General features: G+C 37.5%; 1 protein-coding gene across 4 annotated transcripts in view; it reads left to right on the top strand.

The window, feature by feature from the left end:
- Positions 1-25,358, top strand: part of Spt20 (transcription factor Spt20 homolog) — a 90,254-nt gene that overhangs the window by 6,723 nt on the left and 58,173 nt on the right. For all 4 annotated transcript variants that reach the window (XM_053789143.2, XM_053789141.2, XM_053789142.2 and 1 more), the window contains exons 4-10: positions 1,175-1,332; positions 4,872-5,084; positions 7,572-7,691; positions 9,457-9,632; positions 14,845-14,943; positions 19,773-19,872; positions 21,527-21,709. In XM_053789143.2, coding sequence (XP_053645118.1) covers positions 1,175-1,332; positions 4,872-5,084; positions 7,572-7,691; positions 9,457-9,632; positions 14,845-14,943; positions 19,773-19,872; positions 21,527-21,709 — 1,049 coding nt within the window. The remainder of the gene's footprint in view (positions 1-1,174; positions 1,333-4,871; positions 5,085-7,571; positions 7,692-9,456; positions 9,633-14,844; positions 14,944-19,772; positions 19,873-21,526; positions 21,710-25,358) is intronic.

The following is a 25,358-nucleotide window of genomic DNA, read 5'->3' as shown; positions in this document are numbered from 1 at the left end:
CTGAGCTACTGCTGTAAATTGAAATGTAGCCTTTTTTTCACTTTCAAATGCATATAAAAGCCTGATAACATGTTTTCACTATCATATATTAAGTGAGCAATAGAGCTAGGGCTAACAAATGCATATACAGTATACACATCACTTAAAGTATTTTCATCCTTAGCTTATAGTAAGTGGTGAATACATTTATTGTAGGAAGTCTGAATAAGTGAAGAACATTAAACTCCAATATCAACCCTCCACTCAAACTTCTCCTAGACAGCTTCAACAGAACACACAGGCATAACACTTTTTAACATCCCTCATATCTGTCTCACACTATGCAGAAATACAGTGCACATAAAGGGCCCAAAGATCTGGAACTCTTTGCCTGAAACAACAAGAGGTCCCCTGCCCACAAATCAGTTTAGGACTATACTCAAAAATTAGTTGAACCTCAGCTTTCATTAACAACCATAACCACACTGTGGTAAACTCTAACCAAATTTAAAGCAACTCTCCCAAATATTTTATTATCCCTTAACTATTAAGCCATTATTACAAACTTAAAAATGTGTGTTTTTGTCATTAATTGTATTACCTCATATTATTAATAGAATAAAATATTGAATATTTGTAGTCTACCACTCTTCACCTGTCTAGACTTAAGTAGTTTTTAAGTACAGTGGACCCCCGCTTAACGATCACCTCCAAATGCGACCAATTATGTAAGTGTATTTATGTAAGTGCGTTTGTACGTGTATGTTTGGGGGTCTGAAATGGACTAATCTACTTCACAATATTCCTTATGGGAAAAAATTCGGTCAGTACTGGCACCTGAACATACTACTGGAATGAAAAAAGTTCGTTAACCGGGGGTCCACTGTATTAGGTTAAGTCTGCCCAAAATGCCTCGGCATGATAGTGGTTTTCTTTGTACCAGTCATATTATGAAATGTAAACACACATTGTAACCTTTGCAAAGAAATAAAGTTTTGATCTTATTCAATTGAAGAATGGGTATAACTGAAAACCGCTGTATTAGCAAAATGCTCTAAAGTGAAGCATTGTAAAGCAGGGCTCTCCAGTAAATATTTTCTTGACTCATCTCTGAACATATGTTGAGATATGCCTATATTGCATACTTATGTGACAACGTAAATTTAAAGTTTGGTTCATTTTTTTTGCTTAACAGATAATGAGAAACTTCCACCAATGCTCTTGGATTTATTGGATGAGTCAAACATAGACATTTTCCAGTCAGGATGTGTAATAGCTGAAGTGCGGGATTATAGGAGAACCCTTGATTCATCATATGAAACGAGGTACCTCCTCCTCCAACCTACAAGCCAGGTTAGTTATTTTGATGAAAATTTTCCGAGTGTTTGTGGCTTGTTTTGATGCATTAAAGCAAAAGAGTTAAGGAACATTGACATACAAGTTATAAGTGAAAGATTCAAAAATATATTTATCCAGTTGATAAATATATTTTTTGTATAGCTCCATCATGGAAAAAACTTATGCCACCCTGTTAGAGAGTTTAAGCTGTGAAAGAGTGAAAGCTTGCCTTTTAATTGTGAGTGTGTATGGCTCAGCTGATTTTCTCTAACCAGTTAACCAGTTTCTATCTAGACCTTATACACACCTTGCCACTAGAGGGCTGAAATTGTACTCAAAGGAGCATTTGACATCACACAAGTTGGCCACTGGTAACCAAGAACTTCATGTCATGAAAGTTATAATAAATTAGTTGCTGAAGTGAATTTTTTTTTTAACACACTGGCTGTCTCCCACCAAGGTAGGGTGACCTAAAAATGAAACACTTTCATCATCATTCACACTATCACTGTCTTGCCAGAGATGCACAGATACTACAGTTCAAATGTCCCTTCAAACAGCTAGTATCTCTAACCCTTCCTTTAGAGTGCAGGCACTGTACTTTCCACCTCCAGGACTTGAGTCCAGCTAATCAGTTTCTCTGAATCCTTTAACAAAATGTTGTCTTGATCACACTCCAACAGCTCATCAGGTCCCAAAAATCCACTCTTATCTAACATACTCTCATGCTCACACCTGACTTCGATATTTGGTGGAAGGTGTCTGGTGCATTAAATAACAAGCATCACTTCATTCTTAATAATAATTCTCTGACAGTCAATTAGAATTTATGTAAACAGTTGACTGCATTATAGGTAGTAGGTTGGTAGACAGCAACCACCCAGGGAGGTACTACCGTCCTGCCAAGTGAGTGTAAAATGAAAGCCTGTAATTGTTTTACATGATGGTAGGATTGCTGGTGTCTTTTGTCTGTCTCATAAATATGCAAGATTACAGGTACGTCTTGCTACTTCTGCTTACACTTAGGTCACACTACACATACATGTACAAGCATATGTATACACACCCCTCTGGGTTTTCTTCTATTTTCTTACTAGCTCTTGTTCTTGTTTATTTCCTCTTATCTCCATGGGGAAGTGGAACAGAATTCTTCCTCCGTAAGCTATGCGTGTTGTAAGAGGCGTCTAAAATGCCAGGAGCAAGGGGCTAGTAACCCCTTCTCCTGTATATATTACTAAATGTGAAAGGAGAAACTTTTGTTTTTCCTTTTGGGCCACCCCGCCTCGGTGGGATACGGCTGGTGTGTTGAAAGAAGAAGAAAGTTGACTGCATTATAGATGGGACTCAAACTTATGTTATTCTTGCCAGGCAACTTAAGAGTGATATTGCATACCTTGAATTGTATGCAAGATATATTGAAAACTCTATATTCCATGTATTTTTATCATCATATAATTTTATATTGGAGATGTTTTTAGTAGTATTTGCTAAACTAAAAATATCTTACTTTATAAATTTATATACTTAGCTATGTAAATAGGTAGGATTTTACATGTTGTGGTGCTCATGGTTCAAGTTAGCTAACTAGCTATTCGCTTATAAACCTGTCAGTATCTCCACCATACTACGGTGAGCCATGTCATCATACCCAATGTTGTGGCTATCGAGTTGGCCTCAAGGAGTGACCAGCTGTTCATCATAGGGGACTCATCAAGCCCTCAACCTGGAGCTTTTATGGCTTTATAAGTGACTGAGCAACACCTTCAATGAGATCCTCTAAGACCTCTCCCTCACATTGTGTTCTTATTAGGACACGATGCTCGTTGGTGAAGTGAATAAGTAGTATCAACACTGTGCTTCCGTGGATAATGGGACATTGTGTGCCTCTCACTCTCTTGTTGGATCCAAGTTCCAGATAGACTTTTGGAGCCCATTATGTTAAGGTTCCTAGGCCCTACTGTGAATAGTACTAGCGTTAATCTGAAGTTATTTATGTTTGAGAGAAACATTTCTACATATGTGAATGTTCTGTCATGGGAACCTGGTGAAATTGCCAAATCCTGGTGTCATTTGGGACTGAGTGTGAAATTACAATGAAGTGTTTTGGCTTTTGCACTGATGTTTATTATGATTGATTTTTCATATGTGATATACTGTCTTTAGAAACTAACAGTTATCCAAAGATTAATGTTAAGTCTTCTTGTTTGTATAGTGATATCCAATTGCTTTACCTAGTAAGAAAGAAGATACCTAGAGAGAATTGTAAAATGTATAATTTCTGAACCATGGAAAATCTCCTTTAACTAAGAGTTCTCTTATTTATTTTATGTATTAATGTTCCATACTTATTGTGTAATACAGTGGTCCCTCGCTTTTCGTAGTTCTCGGCAATCGTAAATTTCGCCAATCATAGGGGTATTTTCGTATAAACATGGACTCGCTTTTCATAGGTTGACTCGTGAATAGTAGTTCGTCTGGGACGCGTATGCACGGTGTGAGCTGGGGCGGCCTCCCTACCCAGCCAGTCTGGCATTGTTTACCAGTGAGTGAAGGTCCCCTCAAGTGCCCCTACGAAATATTTCATAATATTCCACTCATTTTAGTGCTTGCAAGTACTAAATAAGCTACCATGGCTCCAAAGAAAGCTCCTAGTGCCAAGCCTGTGGTAAAGAAGGTGAGAAATATGTGCAGTGACAAAGTCTTGGGCCATTTTGGAAAGTGTTAAAGAGATGCCAGAAACAGAGCTCTCTCCACAGTTACTTTGCGAGACAGGACTAGAGTGACTCTCAAGGTGGTCCAAGTGGCATTAAGAAACAGAGAAGAGAAGCAACCCCAGAGAAGCAATTGGTACCTGAGGTGTTGCTGGAAGGGGATTCCCCTTCCAAACTGTAAACAATCCAATCTCTCTCCTCCTCCAGTCTCCCATACACTAAGAATCTCCAATAAAGGTAAGTGTTACGCTGTTAATGTTTCATTCATCATTTCCCATTGTATTGTTTATGTACTACATGTATATTTCATGTAAAAATTTTTTTTGTTTTAATACTTCTGGGTGTCAGGAACAGATTAATTGTATTTACATTATTTCTTATGGGGAAAATTGATTCGCAAATCGTAAATTTCGTTTATAGTAACGGGTCCAGGAACGGATTAATTACAAAAAACGAGGGACCACTGTATATTGAGCCAGAGAAACTATACAGTATCTTATGTCTTATAAGAAGAGTTAAAAAATTAAAATTATTTAATTTTATTTTTGTCGACTTTTGTTTCATAAATAAGACCTTACAAAGACAAGGTTATCTTATAAATAAAAGATATAACCTAGTGAGTCGACTCCTTGTTACACTAGAGGACATGATCACAGGCTACTAAAAAATAGTTTGATCCTCTCACATTTACTGTAATATACTTGATAGGTTCATTAACTCCCTCATTTTGTAACAATTGGTGATGATACTCACTTAGCCAAGGATATAAAGTATACAGTGTTTATTCATTAACTCATTTGTAAAATTTATTAACCAGTTTGTTTTGTACATTCATTTGAACAGTCAGTTGCAGCAGATATTGCAAGTATGACACGTGACCATGACTGGACTACAGAAGAGCGACTTCATTTAGAGGCTGAGATAGTCAAGCAAACGGCTCCTCCCCTTAATCTTTCACCATCTCCTATGGTAGCTATCATCAACAACAAATTGCATCAGCGGAAATACAAATTTTCCACCGTACCCATTAAGAGAGCAGCACGTAGGTTCAGCCAGGTATGTGAGGTGATGAGAAAATGGTTCCAGGTTTATGAACAAAAAAGCATGCTGTTACATGAGTGGGGCAATCAAATGAGAACAGAGATCAAGATAAATGGATATAGTGAGAGCATATATAGTTGAGAATCAAAAAAGTATTGGTTTGGTCAAGTTTTCTAGTTTGGAAAGTCTCCTCCTGAGCTTCTCAGTGAATCTTTATTTTGGGAGTGAGGGCTTATACTTTTCCACTCTGGAAATTCTTTGGAGAGGACTGGTTCACATCTGTCTGCTTATGAAATGTTCATTTCTTCCATACATGAGATCCTGTGTTTGAAGACAGTATATGTATTATTGGTGGCAAACAGTTTTCTTGAACACATAAATAAGGCAAAGAAGGAAAGTGTGTTGTCTTTAGTCCACCCTGCCACATTACATTACATATGCGGTTGGATTCAGTGGAGATGTCCTGTCTAAGGGCATTGCGTGGTGTAAATATCATGCAGAAAATTCGGAGTGTGGAAATTAGGAGGTGTGGAGTTAATAAAAGTATTAGTCAGAGGGCTGAAGAGGGATTGTTGAGGTGGTTTGGTCATTTAGAAAGAATGAATCAAAGTAGAATGACATGGAGAGCGTATAAATCTGTAGGGGAAGGAAGGAAGGCGGGGTAAGGGTTGTCCTTGAAAATGTTGGAGGCAGGGGGTAAAGGAGGTTTTGTGGGCAAGGGGCTTAGACTTCCAGCAAACGTGTGTAAGCGTGTTAGATAGGAGTGAATGGAGACGAATGGTTTTTGGGACCTGACGAGCTGTTGGAGTGTGAGCAGGGTAATATTTAGTGAAGGGATTCAGGGAAAGCAGTTATTTTTATATAGCCGGACATTTTTTTTTTTTTTTTTCCTCAACAAGTCTGCCGTCTCCCACCGAGGCAGGGCGACCCAAAAAGAAAGAAAATCCCCAAAAAGAAAATACTTTCATCATCATTCAACACTTTCACCTCACTCACATATAATCACTGTTTTTGCAGAGGTGCTCAGAACACAACAGTTTAGAAGCATATACGTATAAAGATACACAACATATCCCTCCAAACTGCTAATATCCCGAAACTCCTCCTTTAGAGTGCAGGCATTGTACTTCCCATTTCCAGGACTCAAGTCTGGCTATATAAAAATAACTGGTTTCCCTGAATCCCTTCACTAAATATTACCCTGCTCACACTCCAACAGATCGTCAGGTCCCAAATACCATTCGTCTCCATTCACTCCTATCAAACACGCTCATGCACGCCTGCTGGAAGTCCAAGCCCCTTGCCCACAAAACCTCCCTTACCCCTTCCTTCCAAACTTTTCGAGGACAACCCCTACCCCGCCTTCCTTCTCCTACAGATTTAAATGCTCTCCATATCATTCTACTTTGATCCATTCTCTCTAAATGACCAAACCACCTCAACAACCCCTCTTCAGCCCTCTGACTAATACTTTTATTAACTCCACACCGTCTCCTAATTTTCTGCATAATATTTACACCACACATTGCCCTTAGACAGGACATCTCCACTGCCTCCAACCGCCTCCTCGCTGCTGCATTCACAACTCAAGCTTCACACCCATATAAGAGTACTAGAAATGGGAAGAACAATGCCTGCACTTTAAAGGAGGGGTTTGGGATATTGGCAGTTTGGAGGGATATGTTATAGTACAGTATACGTATTTGTGTACAGTATATCTTTATGTGTACATGCTTCTAAACTGTTGTATCTGGGCGCCTCTGCAAAAACAGTGATTATGTATGAGTGAGGTGAAAGTGTTGAATGATGATGAAAGTATTTTCTTTTTGGGGATTTTCTTTCTTTTTGGGTCACCCTGCCTCAGTGGGAGACGGCCGACTTGTTGAAAAAAAAAAATATGGGAATGTCATTGTACTGTACAATAATTCAGATCTGTATCAAGCACACACCAGTACAACTATTACCAGTTTTATGACAAAAGTTGCACCATAAAAATGGTTTATTTTAATAATTACCCATATTTTATTTTTTAAAATAAACTCATCCATGGACTGCATCTCAATCAACTAATAGCCCACTAGCCAGTGGTCTAACAGATTGATATGTTGGGTTTCTACTAGCCTTTAATTAAGTCTTGCAGGAATTGGAATTATCTTCCTCTTTCTTGGATATAACCTGATTATTTCCTATGCAGCTTATGGGTTTAGAGCTTCCCAATGAACATAACAATGGTAATAATAATAAGGATGATCACAATTAGTTGAGTGAGCATGTTTTAAGACAGTTTATTGTATATTTAATGATTTTATATAATTTTATATAAATTGTGAAGACTGTGATGTCACTAAAAGTGGAATAAATTAGGAAGGGAAATAATGACAAGGAACTACAAAACTTCTTTTAAAATGCTCAAAATATTGTATGACATGATGCATATAGCTTGGAATTTTAATAGTAATTAAGATTAGTGTTCTGTTGCTCTATATTCTGAATTGCTCCCAGATTGCTCAGAATCGCCAGAAGGCTTTTGAAGAATCAGCTGCTCCAAAGTGTTTAAGGCTACATAATTTCTTGAGCAGTAAAAAAGACAAACGACCTAACATTAAAAGTTTAACAAAGCCAGTAAGTAAAAAATTCCTTTAATTTTTGTATATAAATTTATATAATTATGTACTTTTTGAACATCCATCCTCTTTGAGTATGCTGTTAGTTATTTATCTCATGTGAATACATTCCTATCTCATTGCTCATCTCATGATGGTATTGTTTATCTATTATTTTACTAATGAAAGTTATTTGTTTTGCATTTGCTAATAGCTGCATTCTTGATATACTGGTCTACTCGTACATTTGCCTTTTCACCATTTAGTACTCTTGGTTAACAGTTGACCTTAATATTTAAACACTACTTCAGCTAATAGCACCTCCTCCAAACTGCTGATATCTATACCCCCTCCTTCAGTGTGCAGGCACTGTACTTCCCACCTCTTGGGCTCAAGTCTGGCTAACCAGTTTTCCTGAATCCCTTCACAAATGTTACCTTGCTCACACTCCAACAGATCATCAACTCCTAAAAGCCATTTGCCTCCACACATGCCTGCTGGATGTCTGAACCCCTTGTACACAAAACCTCCTTTACCCCTCCACCCTCCAGTCTTTCCTAGAGTGACCCCTTCCCTGCCTTCCCTCCATTACAGATTTGTACACCCTTCAAGTCATCCTATTTTGGTCCACCCTCTCTAAATGTCCAAATCACCTATCCTTAATTAAAAGTTTTGTAAATATTTTGAATGTTATGAATTCTTATCACCAGTATGAATTCAGTAGGTCCTATTTTACTGACCATGTTCTCTTCTCTCTTTTTTTTCCTGTTCCATCTTGGTTCTGAATTATGGTTAATATTTTATGAAAGAAGGCAGCTAAGTGAATGTTGGTGAATATACTTTCTTCTTTGGGTACCTCGTTTTGGTTGAGTTGACCATTGAGTAAAAAAAAAGAAAATTGCCCTTAGCCTTGAATATTTTTAATGCTTTTGACAGAGTGACATAAATTTTTACTTTTCAAACAGTAATGTTTAGGATTTCCTCTTCTATGACTTCTATCTCACTTCCTCTGTCATAGATACATTTCTTCACTTATACATGGGGAAACTTCTGACTCTTTCTTTGTCAGCTGTGATGTTCTGCAAGATTATGTTTTGTTTCCTCTCTGATTTAAGTAAATCATTCATTAATGATTTTCATAATTTATTCTGTGCTATCAACTCTTATGAAAATGATTACTTTGAGCACTTTATTATTCACTTATGTTTATTTTTTTGTAGCTTCATTTAAACCTGCATTTTACTGTCTTAATTTCATTAGTGTGGCACTTGTTAAATTGAACTTATTTTTACTAAAATTTGATTTTGTTTGCCTAAGAATTGTGACATATAATTAAACCAGGTACTGGATATAATGGCAAGAAGTTAGGGAAAAGGACGTACGTATATGCAAACACTTACGATATTTTGTTAAGAAAAGTTTCAGCCCTGGAACCTTATTCACTCCTATGCATCAGATGATAGGAGTGAACAAGGTTCCAAGACCAAAACATTTCCTAATAAAATGTCTTTTAAGTGTTTGCACCTGAGATGTTTATATGTTTTTCTTCTCCACTTGAGAAGTAACATGATAGTTGTACAGAAGTGTGGGATCTATGTGACAGTATACTGGTTCTGTGATGTACATTTTAATAGAAACTGCACTAGCTTCTTCATGGGTTATGACATCTACCATACATTGTGTACTATGCTAGAACCACTTCTTGATTGTTAATTGAAAGAAGTAGATGCATTTTCTTATAAATAATACTGGTAAATAAAAAATATACGTATTTGCTTTTTCAGCTTATTCCAATGTCATTGGATGATGGTCCAGAATTGAGTGTTCCAGATATCATTGATGTTCCCAAAGTGGCTCGAATATATGAGCGACCAAATTACACAACTGACAATTCCCTGGTGTTTATTGAAGAGCTAGTTCTGGAAACAGAACGTGGCCAAGGAAGAATATATCATACCAAGTATGTAATCTTTTTCTCTCTTTTGTCAGTTTATGTATTAAAAAATTACAGTAGCTCATGAATTGCTTTTAACATATTATCCATTACCCATCAAAATGGAAATCTAAAGAAAACACATTCATGATCCTTTGTTTTCTAACCGCTTTTTCGGAGGAGCAAAGACATTGCAGTCTGTGTTAATCCATCACAGAGTAACATCCCCACCCAACTTTCAGAGTGCAGGTAGACACTGTCCTTCACAACTTCCAGAACTCAAAGTTTGGCTAGCCAGTTTCAGAGTACCTTCATGTATTTTACCATTCACAAATTAAAGTAGCATTTCATTCATTTTAAGAACTATAAGCCCATAGGCAGTGTCAAAATGATGTCAGACATTGTGGAAATTTGTGTACAAGGTTAAACTTAGAAGTCTCTATAGACTATAGTGTACTAGATAAGAACAAAATGTTCTTTGGACAGATATTTATACCTAGTCTCTAAGAGAAGTCACAGATTTATACAACTGTGGCAGCCTCCTGCCAAACTAGCAGTTAAATTGTTAACCTGCCGGCCGGCAGTACCAAGGGTACATCATCAAACCCAATGTGGGGACTGCTGAGCCGGCCTTAGGGGCAGTAATTACCAGAACACCTTACGGTATACATCTACTGGCAGTAGAGAGTATTCGCTGACCATCTTATGGTATATATCTACTGGCTTCTACTGGCTTTAGAAGAAGCGATCACCGCAGCTCACTAAGTCTGATGGCCTCAGTTACTTGACGACCGCATTCAGTGAACTCGCAACATAGTGTGTTCTGCAAGCAGTATTCACCAGACCACCTTACAGTGTATATCAACTGGTCTTAGAGGCAGTAGACAGTACTCACCAGACCATCTTATGGTGTACATCTACTGGCCTTAGAGAGTATTCACTTGACCGTTACGGTATACGTATGGTCTGTTCCCATGTGACCCAGAGAAGATAGGGTTGGAGTGTGACACTGAAAAGGCTGGGACCATAGTGTGACACTGAAGGAAGTATGACAGAGTGTAACACTGAAGTAAGATAATAGGATCGTAGTGGAACACTGAGAAGACGAGGGTGTCGTGTGAGACTGAAGGAAGATAGGGTCGTAGTGTCACTGGAATGGCCTCTCTTCCTGCAGGCCAAGTCATGCTGACGCTGTAGTGTGGCATTGTTTGAAGATAAGGTCGGAGTGTGGCACTGAAAAGGGCTGGGACTGTAGTGTGACACTGAAGGAAGTATGACAGAGTGTAACACTGAAGATAATAGGATCGTAGTGGAACACTGATAAGACGAGGATGTCGTGTGACACTAAAGAAGATAGGATTGTAGTGTGACACTGAATAGTGTCGACAGGCTGGCCTCTGAGAAGAAAGACGCTATGCGGGTGATAGCTGAGTGTGTGATGCAGAGACAAGGGTGTCAAGTGTGACACAGTAGAGAAAGTGTGTATGACGCAGAGAAAAGGGTGTCGTGTGACACGGAGAGCAGGAGTGTCGTGTGACACAGAAAAGGGTGTCAAGTGACACGGTTGAGAAGGAGCGTCATTACACGGAGAAAAGGGTGTCAAGTGACACGGTCGAGAAGGAGCGTCACAACACGGACAAGTGTCGTGTGACACAGAAGGAGCGTCATAACAGATAAGGGTGTCGTGAGACACGGGAAGAATGCAGTTGATTATAATTTATTATTGTACAAAGATGTTACTTATAATTTATTATTTTAGTATGTATATATATGACAGAGTAGTGTCTGAAAGAGTTGCACCCCTGTGTGTGGTAGGGTCATAAATTAATGATAATTTATTATTTTAGGATTTATATGTACAGTGGACCCCCGCTTAACGATCACCTCCAAATGCAACCAATTATGTAAGTGTATTTATGTAAGTGCGTTTGTACGTGTATGTTTGGGGGTCTGAAATGGACTAATCTACTTCACAATATTCCTTATGGGAAAAAATTCGGTCAGTACTGGCACCTGAACATACTACTGGAATGAAAAAAGTTCGTTAACCGGGGGTCCACTGTATATATCTGTACAAGGTAATTATAATTTATTATTGTAAGGGTTGGATAGAGGGGTAAAGGAGGTTTTGTGGGCAAGGGGCTTGGACTTCCAGCAAGCGTGCGTGAGCGTGTTAGATAGGAGTGAATGGAGACGAATGGTACTTGGGACCTGACGATCTGTTGGAGTGTGAGCAGGGTAATATTTAGTGAAGGGATTCAGGGAAACCGGTTATTTTCATATAGTCGGACTTGAGTCCTGGAAATGGGAAGTACAATGCCTGCACTTTAAAGGAGGGGTTTGGGATATTGGCAGTTTGGAGGGATATGTTGTGTGTTTTTATATCTGTATGCTTCTGGACTGTTGTATTCTGAGCACCTCTGCAAAAACAGTGATAATGTGCGAGTGTGGTGAAAGTGTTGAATGATGATGAAAGTATTTTTTTTGGGGGGATTTTCTTTCTTTTTTTTTGGGGTCACCCTGCCTCGGTGGGAAACGGCCGACTTGTTGAAAAAAAAAAAAAAAAGTATATATATATGTACCAGAGATAATAGGTTTTTATCATATATTAATATATTAAAGATAATTTATTTTAATGTTTATTTTGTATCCCGAACTCTTATATTACAACACTAATGGAAGGCCAATTAGTGTTTTTGTAATAACAAGTAAGGCTCCCTATATACCCATCTTTCTTAAATATTAAGAAAATATTTGATGGTGAATTATTAAAAATTGCTTTCTAATTTATAAAAGAATGGTAGCAATCCATGATGTAAGCTGCATAGTATTTTGGTATGCACAACCCAGGAAGGGTTGGAAGAAGGGGGTAAAGGAGGCTTTGAGTGCTTGGGGCTTGAACATCCAACAAGCTTGTTTGAGCATGTTAGATCAGAGTGAATAGAGGTGAGTGACTTTTGTGACTTGATGTGCTGTTGGAGTATGAGCAGGGTAACTTTTTTGGTGGGATTCAGGGAAATTGGTGATCCAAACTTGAGTTCCAGAGGCAAGAAGTACAGTGCCTGCACTCTAAAGAAGCAGTGAGGATGTTGTAGTCAGAGGGCCATGTGAACTGTGATGGCAGCATGCTTCTGTCAAGAGTGATTAAATGAATCACAATAAATGCATTTCTTATGTTTTTTTGGGTGGAGATGGCCAGTGTTTAAATAAATGGCAGCAAAGTATGGTAATTTTATTTGAGAGATTTCTATGTCTTCAAATCAAATTTGTTGAGCTGGCATACTCTCCACACCTATGTAATGTTTATACTGATAATTTAAATGGGAAAATTATGCCTGTTACCTAGGAACTAGTGATAACACAGTAACTTATGAAATGACGTGGTACTGCTTGATCTTTTGATTTTTACTAAACGATTGATATAATACCAAGCACTGCATAATCTTCCTTCTAATAACATATATTTCATGCATTAACAGCATCTGTCATAGTGCTCCTCATTTTTACTTACAAGTAGGGAAACAGAAGGAATATATTGAAAGCAGAGATAGATATGAGAACAGGGAAAATAAAAGCAAGGAAATGTGAGCATGGAATGGGAGAAAAAAGTAAGTCTTAAGTTAATATTAAGTTTTCCATGTGCTAAAATATAATATTGTCACTAACTCTGTTGATACATAAAAATCAATGCTCAATTCGAACCAACTATGACATATATATATCTAGTATTAAGTTTTTTTTTTTTTTTTAACAAGTCGGCTGTCTCCCACCAAGGCAGGGTGACCCAAAAAGAAAGAAAATCCCCAAAAAGGAAATAATTTCAACTTCATTCAACACTTTCACCTCACTCACACATAATCACTGTTTTTGCAGAGGTGCTCAGAATACAACAACTTAGAAGTATATACATATAAAAATACACAATATATCCCTCCAAACTGCCAATATCCCAAACCCCTCCTTTAGAGTGCAGGCATTGTACTTCCCATTTCCAGGACTCAAGTCCGGCTATATAAAATAACCGGTTTCCCTGAATCCCTTCACTAAATATTACCCTGCTCACACTCCAACAGCTCGTCAGGTCCTAAATACCATTCGTCTCCATTCACTCCTATCTAACACGCTCACGCACGCTTGCTGGAAGTCCAAGCCTCTCGCCCATAAAACCTCCTTTACCCCCTCCCTCCAACCTTTTCGAGGATGACCCCTACCCCACCTTCCTTCTCCTACAGATTTAAATGCTCTCCATGTCATTGTACTTTGATCCATTCTCTCTAAATGACCAAACCACCTCAACAACCCCTCTTTAGCCCTCTGACTAATACTTTTATTAACTCCACACCTTCTCCTAATTTCCACACTCCGAATTTTCTGCATAATATTTACACCACACATTGCCCTTAGACAGGACATCTCCACTGCCTCCAACTGCCTTCTCACTGCAGCATTTACAACCTAAGCTTCACACCCATATAAGAGTGTTGGTACTACTATACTTTCATGCATTCCCTTCTTTGCCTCCATAGCTATAGTCTGTAATATATTAGGTTTAGTCAGCCAGACATGCCTCGGCATGATAGTGACTTTCTTCACACTTTCAAATCAATATTGTAATTAAACATTGTAAACTATGCATGGAAATAGACTCCTTATAACATATCAGTCACACATTGTAAACTTTGCAAAGAAATAAAAATTTGAATTTGAATTTGAATGATGGAGAGAAGAATGATGAACAGATCATCACGTGGCATGTTGTGCGAGAGTAACAAAAAGAAAAGAATCATGAGAAGGGAAAGGAGTGCTATGTTTTATTGTCTGCTCAGTAGTGCTGTATATGTATTGTTGACTGAAGCCAATAATTGCACTTCCTATTTAGTAAATTGTTAAAAAGTTCACTATCAAAAATAGCATAGGAAACACCATAGTTAACGTTTGGTGTAATTGTCAAAAATAAAAGTTAATGAAATTAGAAATTGTTCCTTTGATATAGAATTCTCATAAAGCCTCAGTACCACTAACAGATACCCGATACCATTAAATGGCAAAATTTATAATGTGCTGTAATCTATACGTTACCATATTGTACCATACATCATTATCTGGACTCCCAAATTCTTGACACTATCTAGGTGAAGAAAATAATATAAAAAATAATTTACCACCCCCACTAACAATTTTACTATAAAAAAACATTACTTGATTTACACTGTGGTAATGTTTACTGTTATCCTTGTAGATTGACTATATCTCAGAGAAAAACAGATGAGGTATATTTTGGTGAACTTTATGTTGATCGTGATTATCAAGAAGGCAAACAAAATGGATCCACATGCAAGTAAGTTACTGTTCTAGTGATATCATCTCTGGTTTGTATTGTTATAATGGATGTTCTACAATAAGACGATGAAATATTTTACAGTTTCTTCCTGACATATATTTATTTTGTATGAAGATGGAATTTAAAAAAGAAAACTTAACATGCAGTAATAGATAACGTAGAGAAATGTTAAGTATCATTGCATGCTCAAAAGACCATTAATTGTCAGACTAAGGGTGCCCTCAAATTAGTAGAAGCAGTTCTTTTTATGTAAATTTATGCTTCTCTAGCTAGTTTGGGTGTATATTTTTGTTGAAGAATTAAAACACTTATGCAGCATATAGGAAACTTTATGGAAGAAACGTTTTGCCACACAGTGGCTTCATCAGTCTTATACAAAGAAGGAAGGTATAAGGAGAGGAGGATTTTGAGGTAATCAGTCCCTCAGCCTGGAGTTGATGTGTTCAATCCATCAGTCTTGTAGAAAGTACAGCATAGGGCCGTAACAGTGGCTTGTATACCGTAGTCAGGTGAGACGAAGCAGGACGAGGCGGGGTCATAGTGCAACCATCCACTAATCTAAGTAGGTCTTTGTCCAAAGATTGGACAAGTTTTGAAGAATTCTTTGTATCAAGATCCCATGATGATGCAGTGTCTGACAGATGTGATGAATGCTTTTGAAAACCAGGCTGAGGGACTGATTACCTCAAACTCCTCCTCTCTTTATACCTTCCTGCTTTGTATAAGACTGGTGAAGCCACTGTGTGGCAAAACGTTTCTTCCATAAAGATTCCCATATGTTGCATAAGTGTCTTAATTCTTTAACTTGTTGGTTTTCAAAACCATTCATCACACATATTTTTGTCATACACTGTATGTGCCTTAATCTTAGGTCTTCTTGTTACCCTGAGATAGTAGTTAATAAGTTAATGTAAGAAATATTTTTTTTTTTTTTTTTTTTTTCTCTCTCTCTCAACAAGTTGGCCGTCTCCCACCGAGGAAGGGTAAAATATATGTATATAATTTATGTATATAATTTATATTTCTACTTACACTTAGGTCACACTACACATACATGTACATGTTTATTTACGCACACTCATCTGAGTTTTCTTTGATTTTATCTTAATAGTTCTTGGTCTTATTACTTTTCCTTTTATATCCATGGGGAAGTGGAATAAGAATCTTTCCTCTGTAAGCCATGCGTGTTGTAAAAGTCAACTAAAATGCCGGGAACAATGGGCTAGTAACCCCTTTTCCTGTAAAGATTACTAAAAAGAATAAGAAGAAGAAAATTGTCAAAGTGGGAAGTCTGAATGTGCATGGATGTTGTGCAAATGATAAGAAAGAGATGATTGTGGATGTTATGAATGAGAAGAAGCTGGATGTCTTGGCTTTAAGTGAAACAAAGCTGAAGGGGGTGGGAGAGTTTCAATGGAGAGGAATAAATGGGATTAGGTCAGGGGTTTCAAATAGAGTTAGAGCTAAAGAAGGAGTAGGAATAATGTTGAAGGATAAGCTATGGCAGGAAAAGAGGGACTATAAATATATTAATTCAAGGATTATGTGGAGTAAAATAAAGATTGGATGTGAAAAGTGGGTTATAGTAAGCGTGTATGCACCTGGAGAAGAGAGAAGTGTAGAGGAGAGAGAGAGATTTTGGGAAATGTTGAGTGAATGCGTGGGGAGTTTTGAATCAAGTGTGAGAGTAATGGTGGTTGGGGATTTCAATGCTAAAGTGGGTAAAAATGTTATGGAGGGAGTAGTAGGTAAATTTGGGGTGCCAGGGGTAAATGACAATGGGGAGCCTTAAATTGAGCTATGTGTAGAAAAAGATTTGGTAATAAGTAATACATATTTTATGAAAAAGAGGATAAATAAATATACAAGGTATGATGTAGCACGTAATGAAAGTAGTTTGTTAGATTATGTATTGGTGGATAAAAGGTTGATGGGTAGGCTCCAGGATGTACATGTTTATAGAGGGGCAACTGATATATCGGATCATTATTTAGTTGTAGCTACAGTTAGAGTAAGAGGTAGATGGGAAAAGAGGAAGGTGGCAACAACAAGTAAGAGGGAGGTGAAAGTGTATAAACTAAGGGAGGAGGAAGTTCGGGTGAGATATAAGCGACTGTTGGCAGAAAGGTGGGCTAGTGCAAAGATGAGTAGTGGGGGGGTTGAAGAGGGTTGGAATAGTTTTAAAAATGCAGTATTAGAATGTGGGGCAGAAGTTTGTGGTTATAGGAGGGTGGGGGCAGGAGGAAAGAGGAGTGATTGGTGGAATGATGAAGTAAAGGATGTGATAAAAGAGAAAGAGTTAGCTTATGAGAGGTTTTTACAAAGCAGAAGTGTTATAAGAAGAGCAGAGTATATGGAGAGTAAAAGAAAGGTGAAGAGAGTGGTGAGAGAGTGCAAAAGGAGAGCAGATGATAGAGTGGGAGAGGCACTGTCAAGAAATTTTAATGAAAATAAGAAAAAATTTTGGAGTGAGTTAAACAAGTTAAGAAAGCCTAGGGAAAGCATGGATTTGTCAGTTAAGAACAGAGTAGGGGAGTTAGTAGATGGGGAGATGGAGGTATTAGGTAGATGTCGAGAATATTTTGAGGAACTTTTAAATGTTGAGGAAGAAAGGGAGGCGGTAATTTCATGCACTGGTCAGGGAGGTATACCATCTTTTAGGAGTGAAGAAGAGCAGAATGTAAGTGTGGGGGAAGTACGTGAGGCATTATGTAGAATGAAAGGGGGTAAAGCAGCTGGAACTGATGGGATCAGGACAGAAATGTTAAAAGCAGGGGGGGGGGGGATATAGTGTTGGAGTGGTTGGTACTTTTGTTTAATAAATGTATGAAAGAGGGGAAGGTACCTAGGGATTGGCAGAGAGCATGTATAGTCCCTTTATATAAAGGGAAAGGGGACAAAAGAGATTGTAAAAATTATAGAGGAATAAGTTTATTGAGTATACCAGGAAAAGTGTACGGTAGGGTTATTATTGAAAGAATTAGAGGTAAGACAGAATGTAGGATTGCAGATGAGCAAGGAGGTTTCAGAGTGGGTAGGGGATGTGTAGATCAAGTGTTTACATTGAAGCATATATGTGAACAGTATTTAGATAAAGGTAGGGAAGTTTTTATTGCATTTATGGAATTAGAAAAGGCATATGATAGAGTGGATAGAGGAGCAATGTGGCAGATGTTGCAAGTATATGGAATAGGTGGTAAGTTACTAAATGCTGTAAAGAGTTTTTATGAGGATAGTGAGGCTCAGGTTAGGGTGTGTAGAAGAAAGGGAGAATACTTCCCGGTAAAAGTAGGTCTTAAACAGGGATGTGTTATGTCACCATGATTGTTTAATATATTTATAGATGGGGTTGTAAAAGAAGTAAATGCTAGGGTGTTCGGGAGAGGGGTGGGATTAAATTATGGGGAATCAAATTCAAAATGGGAATTGACACAGTTACTTTTTGCTGATGTTACTGTGCTTATGGGAGATTCTAAAGAAAAATTGCAAAGGTTAGTGGATGAGTTTGGGAATGTGTGTAAAGGTAGAAAGCTGAAAGTGAACATAGAAAAGAGTAAGGTTATGAGGGTATCAAATGATTTAGATAAAGAAAAATTGGATATCAAATTGGGGAGGAGGAGTATGGAAGAAGTGAATGTTTTCAGATACAGTGGACCCCCGCATAACGATTACCTCCGAATGCGACCAATTATGTAAGTGTATTTATGTAAGTGCATTTGTACGTGTATGTTTGGGGGTCTGAAATGGACTAATCTACTTCATAATATTTCTTATGGGAACAAATTCGGTCAGTACTGGCACCTGAACATACTTCTGGAGTGAAAAAATATCGTTAACCAGGGGTCCACTGTACTTGGGAGTTGACGTGTCAGCGGGTGGATTTATGAAGGATGAGGTTAATCATAGAATTGATGAGGGAAAAAAAAGTGAGTGGTGCATTGAGGTATATATGGAGTCAAAAAACATTATCTATGGAGGCAAAGAAGGGAATGTATGAAAGTATAGTAGTACCAACGCTCTTATATGGGTGTGAAGCTTGGGTGGTAAATGCAGCAGCGAGGAGACAGTTGGAGGCACTGGAGATGTCCTGTCTAAGGGCAATGTGTGGTGTAAATATTATGCAGAAAATTCAGAGTGTGAAAATTAGGAAAAGGTGTGGAATTAATAAAAGTATTAGTCAAGAGGGCAGAAGAGGGGTTGTTGAGGTGGTTTGGTCATTTAGAGAGAATGAATCAAAGTAGAATGACATGGAAAGCATATAAATCTATAGGGGAAGGAAGGCGAGGTAGGGGTCGTCCTCGAAAGGGTTGGAGAGAGGGGGTAAAGGAGGTTTTGTGGGCAAGGGGCTTGGACTTCCAGCAAGCGTGCGTGAGCGTGTTAGATAGGAGTGAATGGAGACGAATGGTACTTGGGACCTGATGATCTGTTGGAGTGTGAGCAGGGTAATATTTAGTGAAGGGATTCAGGGAAACCGGTTATTTTCATATAGTCGGACTTGAGTCCTGGAAATGGGAAGTACAATGCCTGCACTTTAAAGGAGGGGTTTGGGATATTGGCAGTTTGGAGGGATGTGTTGTGTATCTTTATACGTATATGCTTCTAAACTGTTGTATTCTGATCACCTCTGCAAAAACAGTGATAATGTGTGAGTGTGGTGAAAGTGTTGAATGATGATGAAAGCATTTTCTTTTTGGGGATTTTCTTTCTTTTTTGGGTCACCCTGCCTCGGTGGGAGATGGCCGACTTGTTGAAAAAAAAAAAAATTATGTGTATAATTTAAATATTTTATGCAAAAGCAAGATCTAAATAATAATTACATCTTACAGGTTTCAATTAGGAACACAGCAGCAAGTGTGTCGCTATATTCAACAGTTTAAGGAAATATTCACTGAGGATTGGCGGAAAAGTGTCAAAATTACACATAGGGTATGCATTTTCAATCTTCATTATTTCACTAAAAATATAACCAATGAATGAATGTTTTACTTCCCCTTTAATAAGAAAATGCTTCGAGGAACTATATTGTATATTGTGTAATATGCTGTATAATGCTGTTACGGTAGTTTCACTTGTAAAAAAAAAAATTGCAAAATTACCAGCACTGTTTCTGAATGGTATATTTCTAGTTTCATAACTTTTCAAAGTTAACCTGCCTAAGATAACTGAAATAAAATATAAACCCTCTCAGTTAGTGATGTTCAATCTTCTGATTAGCTTTTCTAATTAAGGCTAATTAATATTGTCACCGAAGTGTGAGTTTTTTATTTTCTTCCCACCACTACCTGGCTATTTTTAAATCCCTCTATGATAGTAAATGTAATAATTAGAAAAGATACAGAACCTAAATTATAGACATGTGTGCCAGATCAGCTTACTCTGTGGAATATTAGAAAAGAAATAAGGAAGTAGCTAGTAAAACACCTAGGTAGCACAGAATTTCTCATTGTACATTAAGATGGCTTCAGAAATTGGTAATCATGTCTTGCAATCCTTATAGACATCTAGGAAAGGCTGACAGGGGTGGGATAGGAAAGATAAATACATATGAGTTGAATGTATATTTGTAAACTGTAAGATCTCTGACACCATTCTGTTCAGAAGTTAGTAGTCTGTTCCACAAACTAGATGCAGTACGGGGTAAAATGCAGGATTAAGAATACCTGGATGATAATCAGTGAGTCATATTAGAATGAGTGATTATAATCAGTGGTGTTCTTCATTCAGGATTCAGTGCTAGACTCCATTCTTTTCTTGGTCTATGCTAATGATTTACCAACATTTTTCCCAGTGCTGGGTCACCTTAATAGGGTGGTGAGAGATTTATGACAGGTGGTCTCTTCTCTGAAAGAGGTGCCACTAAAAACTTGGCAGGTTTTTTGGCATAAAAGGGGGATATTTCACATTGTGTAAATTTTCTGACACTTCTGGTGACAAGGAGCAAATTATGAATGTGTATTGAGGAATTTGAAATAAAAATTTAGAATAAGTTTACTTTCCTTGTGATTATGATTAATGTAATGTGAGAGTGAATTGGTCATGACAGTAGCAAGTGTATAATGAATGTTTGCAATAGTCTTGGTAAATAATAAGGAGTAATGTAGCCAAAGTTTATTGACTCCATTAGTAACATGTCTACAGCATGTAGAGCAAGGCGTGACTAACTGACTAGGTGTTTCTAGAAAGACTGTGTAGGTGCCTCTGATGTTGCCAGGAACCTGCCAGTGTGTCATACCATACTTGCTTATCTCCCATTTTGTGGGTAATACCTTCACCTTTCCAGTTGATGGTGTAATTGCAAAATTTGATGTTTTGAAAGACTGCTGAACTTCCTTGTGGGATCCTAATTTATGACAAAGTTAACTTACATTAGTTTTTTGAAAGTTCAGAGGCAGCCAAAGTACTGGAGCTCCCCTCTGCAAACTCAAACTGGTAATTAGTTGATGATACAGTAATATACAAGTCAACTTCACTGACACAGCAACATGTTAAATATAAATAAAAAAGTAAACTATGAGACTGAGAATACTTCCTTTAATCACTTACCTGATCCTTCCATATCTAATTTCTTTATGTATTTTAGGTTGCAGGGCAAGCAGCATATTCAACTTTCATGCAGGGAAGCCGTGATAAAAAGGATGTTGAATTGCTTAGACAGTCCTCAGGTCAACAACCAGGGCAACAGCAAATTCAGATACAGCAACAATCACAACAGGGACAGCAGCAGTCTCAGCAGCAACAACAGTCTCAGCAGCCTATACAGCAGGTCAGATATTCAGGGTATCATCCTCTCATAAATGCACTTAGAACAGAAACATAAAAATTAATTAACACTGAAATCTCATTTTATGGAAAGTGCTACTTCTGTACTATAGCATGCAATTTATATATTTTTTATAAATTTCAGGGCAAATGTGATTATTTCTTCTTGACTATAGATTTTTTTCAGCACATTTTAGACTTGGATTGGGCTGTGGTAGACCCTCACTGTTTCCACTTATCACGCCTTACTTAGCCTACCATGACAACTCAATATGCAAATAACTCGCATTTAGTAGACTGAAACTTATCATGATGTTTCAGTCCTACTTGGCTCCCTTTCTTTCACGTTTTTTATATGACTAGTTAATGGTCTAAGTTAGACTGAAACATTGTAATAAGCTTTAATCTTCTCAGTATGGGTTATTTGTATATTGTTCCTGTCATAGTATTGTGCCTTTTTACAATAAGAATAATCTTTATTTTTACAAGTACGTGTACAAAGTATACAGGACTAGCTGACATCAGTGACATACTACTATATAGAAAGTCCCTTGTTATGCAGAGTATTTCAGGCAAATTAGGTCAGTTTTGTCCCAGGATGTGACCCACACCAGTCAATTAATACCCAGGTACCCATTTTATTATGGGTGAACATTGGACAGTAAATGTCTTAAGGAAACACATCCTAATGTTTCCATCCATACCAGAGATCATCCCTAGGATCTCCGCATGTGAGCTGAGTGTGCTAGCAGTCAAGCTAATGACAGCTTAAGCTAGCATTGTGTGTGTATGTGTAAAATAAATGCTGCATATCTGGGTGTGAGAGGAGAAATGTGTGTTGGGCACAGAGGTATTACTTACAAATATCATTATGTAGCATATTGCACTAAGATGAAACTGTGCTCCCTTCCATACTTCTCTTCCAATAAGAAAGCTAATAATTCTTTCAACTGTATAGCATGCTGCTGTGTGTGTTGCCAATGTCCCAGTGATTTACTACAAAACAGAATGCTGCATATCTTGGCATGAAGGAAAATGTGTGAGGGGACCCCCAGCACTACAGCACCACTGATTGTTAGGTACAGGAGAGCCTCACTCACACAGCAAGTTAGGTTCCAGGCTACTGCTGTAGAGCAAATATTGCTGGAAAGTGAAACATAGCCTTTTTCACTGTCAAGTGCATATGTGGTTAAACTATAATATATTAAGTGAGCAATAAAGCTAGGCCTAAAAAAAATGCATGTATATAGTATGCACATTACTTACCTTAAAACATTTTCATCTATAGCTTAGAGTGAGCGGTGAATAAATTTATCGTAGGAAATCTGAGTAAGTGAAGAATGGGTATAGAAAACTGCTGTATTAGCAAAATACTGTAAAACAATGTGCTGTAAAGTGGGGCCTGCCTGTACATCACATTAAGAGGCTACCCTCCCTCCCTCCAACCCAACAATAATTGACTGAAAATCATCTCTGGCTGTCATTAACATTAGTTTGCAATGTTTGTTTCTACTTAATTTATGTTGCTTGATCCTTACAGGTTTTGCATTTTTTAATGCGTACTATACAATAATAATAATTTTGCTTCATCTTCTCTCTTCCTCCTGTTATTACACATTAACTACTATGACACCTAAAAGGTTTGTGAATTTATTCAAGAAAACAGTGAGTTTTTAGCAGTATCTGTCATGGCTAAGATTATAGAGTAAATGGCTTGGGCATTCAAACATATCAAAAGAGTTTACAAGCATGTGTGTCTACTTCTGGTGCGCCTAACTCATAAAAATAGAGATTTTGGGATAATTAATAAGCGTCTTTCACTGTTCTGAATCAGTGACAGTAGTATATCTGTGAGACATTTTCATTCAGAGTATTAAAATTTGAAATATGGGTTGTTAATACCCATCAATAATAAAGTATTATTAAACTTAATGCTGAACTGTACATAAGTACATAATAGACTATCTCATTCTTAATGTCACTAGTATACACCAAGTTTCCTTAGTAATATAGTAGATAAATGTTTAAATTTATTGGATAAAAGTTGTTTTGGATAAAGGTTGTTTTTTATTGATTGTATCAACTACAATCAGTAAAAGGAGGGGTGTGGATGTTGCAGTTTTATAACTAGTGTGAGCATGCCTCTGGCAAGACAGTGATGGAATGAACGATGATGAAAGTTTTTCTTTTTGGGGTACCCTGCCTTGGTGGAAAACAGCCTATGTATTAACCCTTTGAGGGTCGACAGGCCCTCTCCGAAACTCGTTCTCAGGGTCGGCCAAATTTAAAAAAAAAAAAAATTATTTTCTCTTATGAAAAGATAGAGAATCTTTTCCCGATCATAAAGACACCAAAAGTTTGAAATTTGATAGAAAACTTACGGAATTATGCTCTCACAAAGTTAGCGGTCTCGGCGATGTTTACGCATCGGCGATTTTGCCCACTTTGAGCCCCATTTTCGGCCAATTTCGCTGTACTAGTCGACAAAAAACATGAATATTTCGCTAGAACTCCATTTTTTCTATCGAATGGGTGCAAGAAACCACCCATTTACGAAATTCAACTATCCAGTACAGTGGTCAGAATTTAGCAATTTTGCCAATTTCACACAAATTTCAAAAGATGCCAATTTCCAAATAGGGTCCAGAATAAACAAGAAATACATTCCTGGCACTAAAATGACATTTCCTCTAGTCATTAGTCACGTCTCAAGGCCCCTCTTATATTCTTTTGCTTTCCACTTTGAATTTTTATTCTCACAAAAAATATAAGATTTACTGTTATGCAGACTACTGCATTAGTGTAAAAAATGGTATAAATATTATTGGTGCACTTGTGAAAGAATATTAGACTCACCAGTTGACGTGTATTGCACGCTTGGCACGATTTGTTTACTTTTGAAGTTTGGTAAAAATCGAACATTTCTGCTACTTTGAGCTCAATTTCAAGGCACCTTTCATTGTAAAACCAGCCAAAATCATCTCAATTTCTGTAATATGTCTTCCATTCTATAAAATGAGACCAAGAAAACTAGAATACAACAATAAATACCATACGAAAATACACTGCAAAGTCGCTGATTTATTCCAAAAAAATGGTCAAAGTTTTTTTTTTCTCATTATGCACTGTGTGCTGCAGGATTTTTTTTAGACTGTGCACACTGACCACATAGACCCATTCTTTCATATGAAGGCCTACCAGCTTTCTCCCACTAGATTTGAGGCCGCTAGAATTTATGCGTACTAGTACGTCAAAAACCCCTACGCGTAAGACGTACTAGTACGACGAAAACCCTCAAAGGGTTAATAAAATAAAATATAAATCGATGACTGTCATATCATTAACAAATATAGACAGTGTACCACTACTTTTGTAGTCACAAAAAAAACTGTCAGCAATGCTGAATTGTTGATGGGGAAGTGGAAGAGAATTCTTCTTCCATAAGCCATGCGTGTCGTAAGGGGCGACTAAAATGCCGGGAGCATGGGGCTAGTAACCCTTTTCCTGTGTATATTACTAAATTTAAAGGAGAAACTTTCATTTTTTTTTCTTTTGGGCCACCCTGCCTCGGTGGGATACGGCCGGTTTGTTGAAAGAAGAAGAATTTGTCTTTTACTAAATTTAAAAAGAAAAACTTGTTTTTCTTTTTAGGT

This window comes from Cherax quadricarinatus, chromosome 44, assembly GCF_038502225.1.
Source record: "Cherax quadricarinatus isolate ZL_2023a chromosome 44, ASM3850222v1, whole genome shotgun sequence".
NCBI lineage: Eukaryota > Metazoa > Arthropoda > Malacostraca > Decapoda > Parastacidae > Cherax > Cherax quadricarinatus.
The sequence above is the reverse complement of the archived record's forward strand: the minus strand, read 5'-3'. Positions and strand labels throughout refer to the sequence as shown.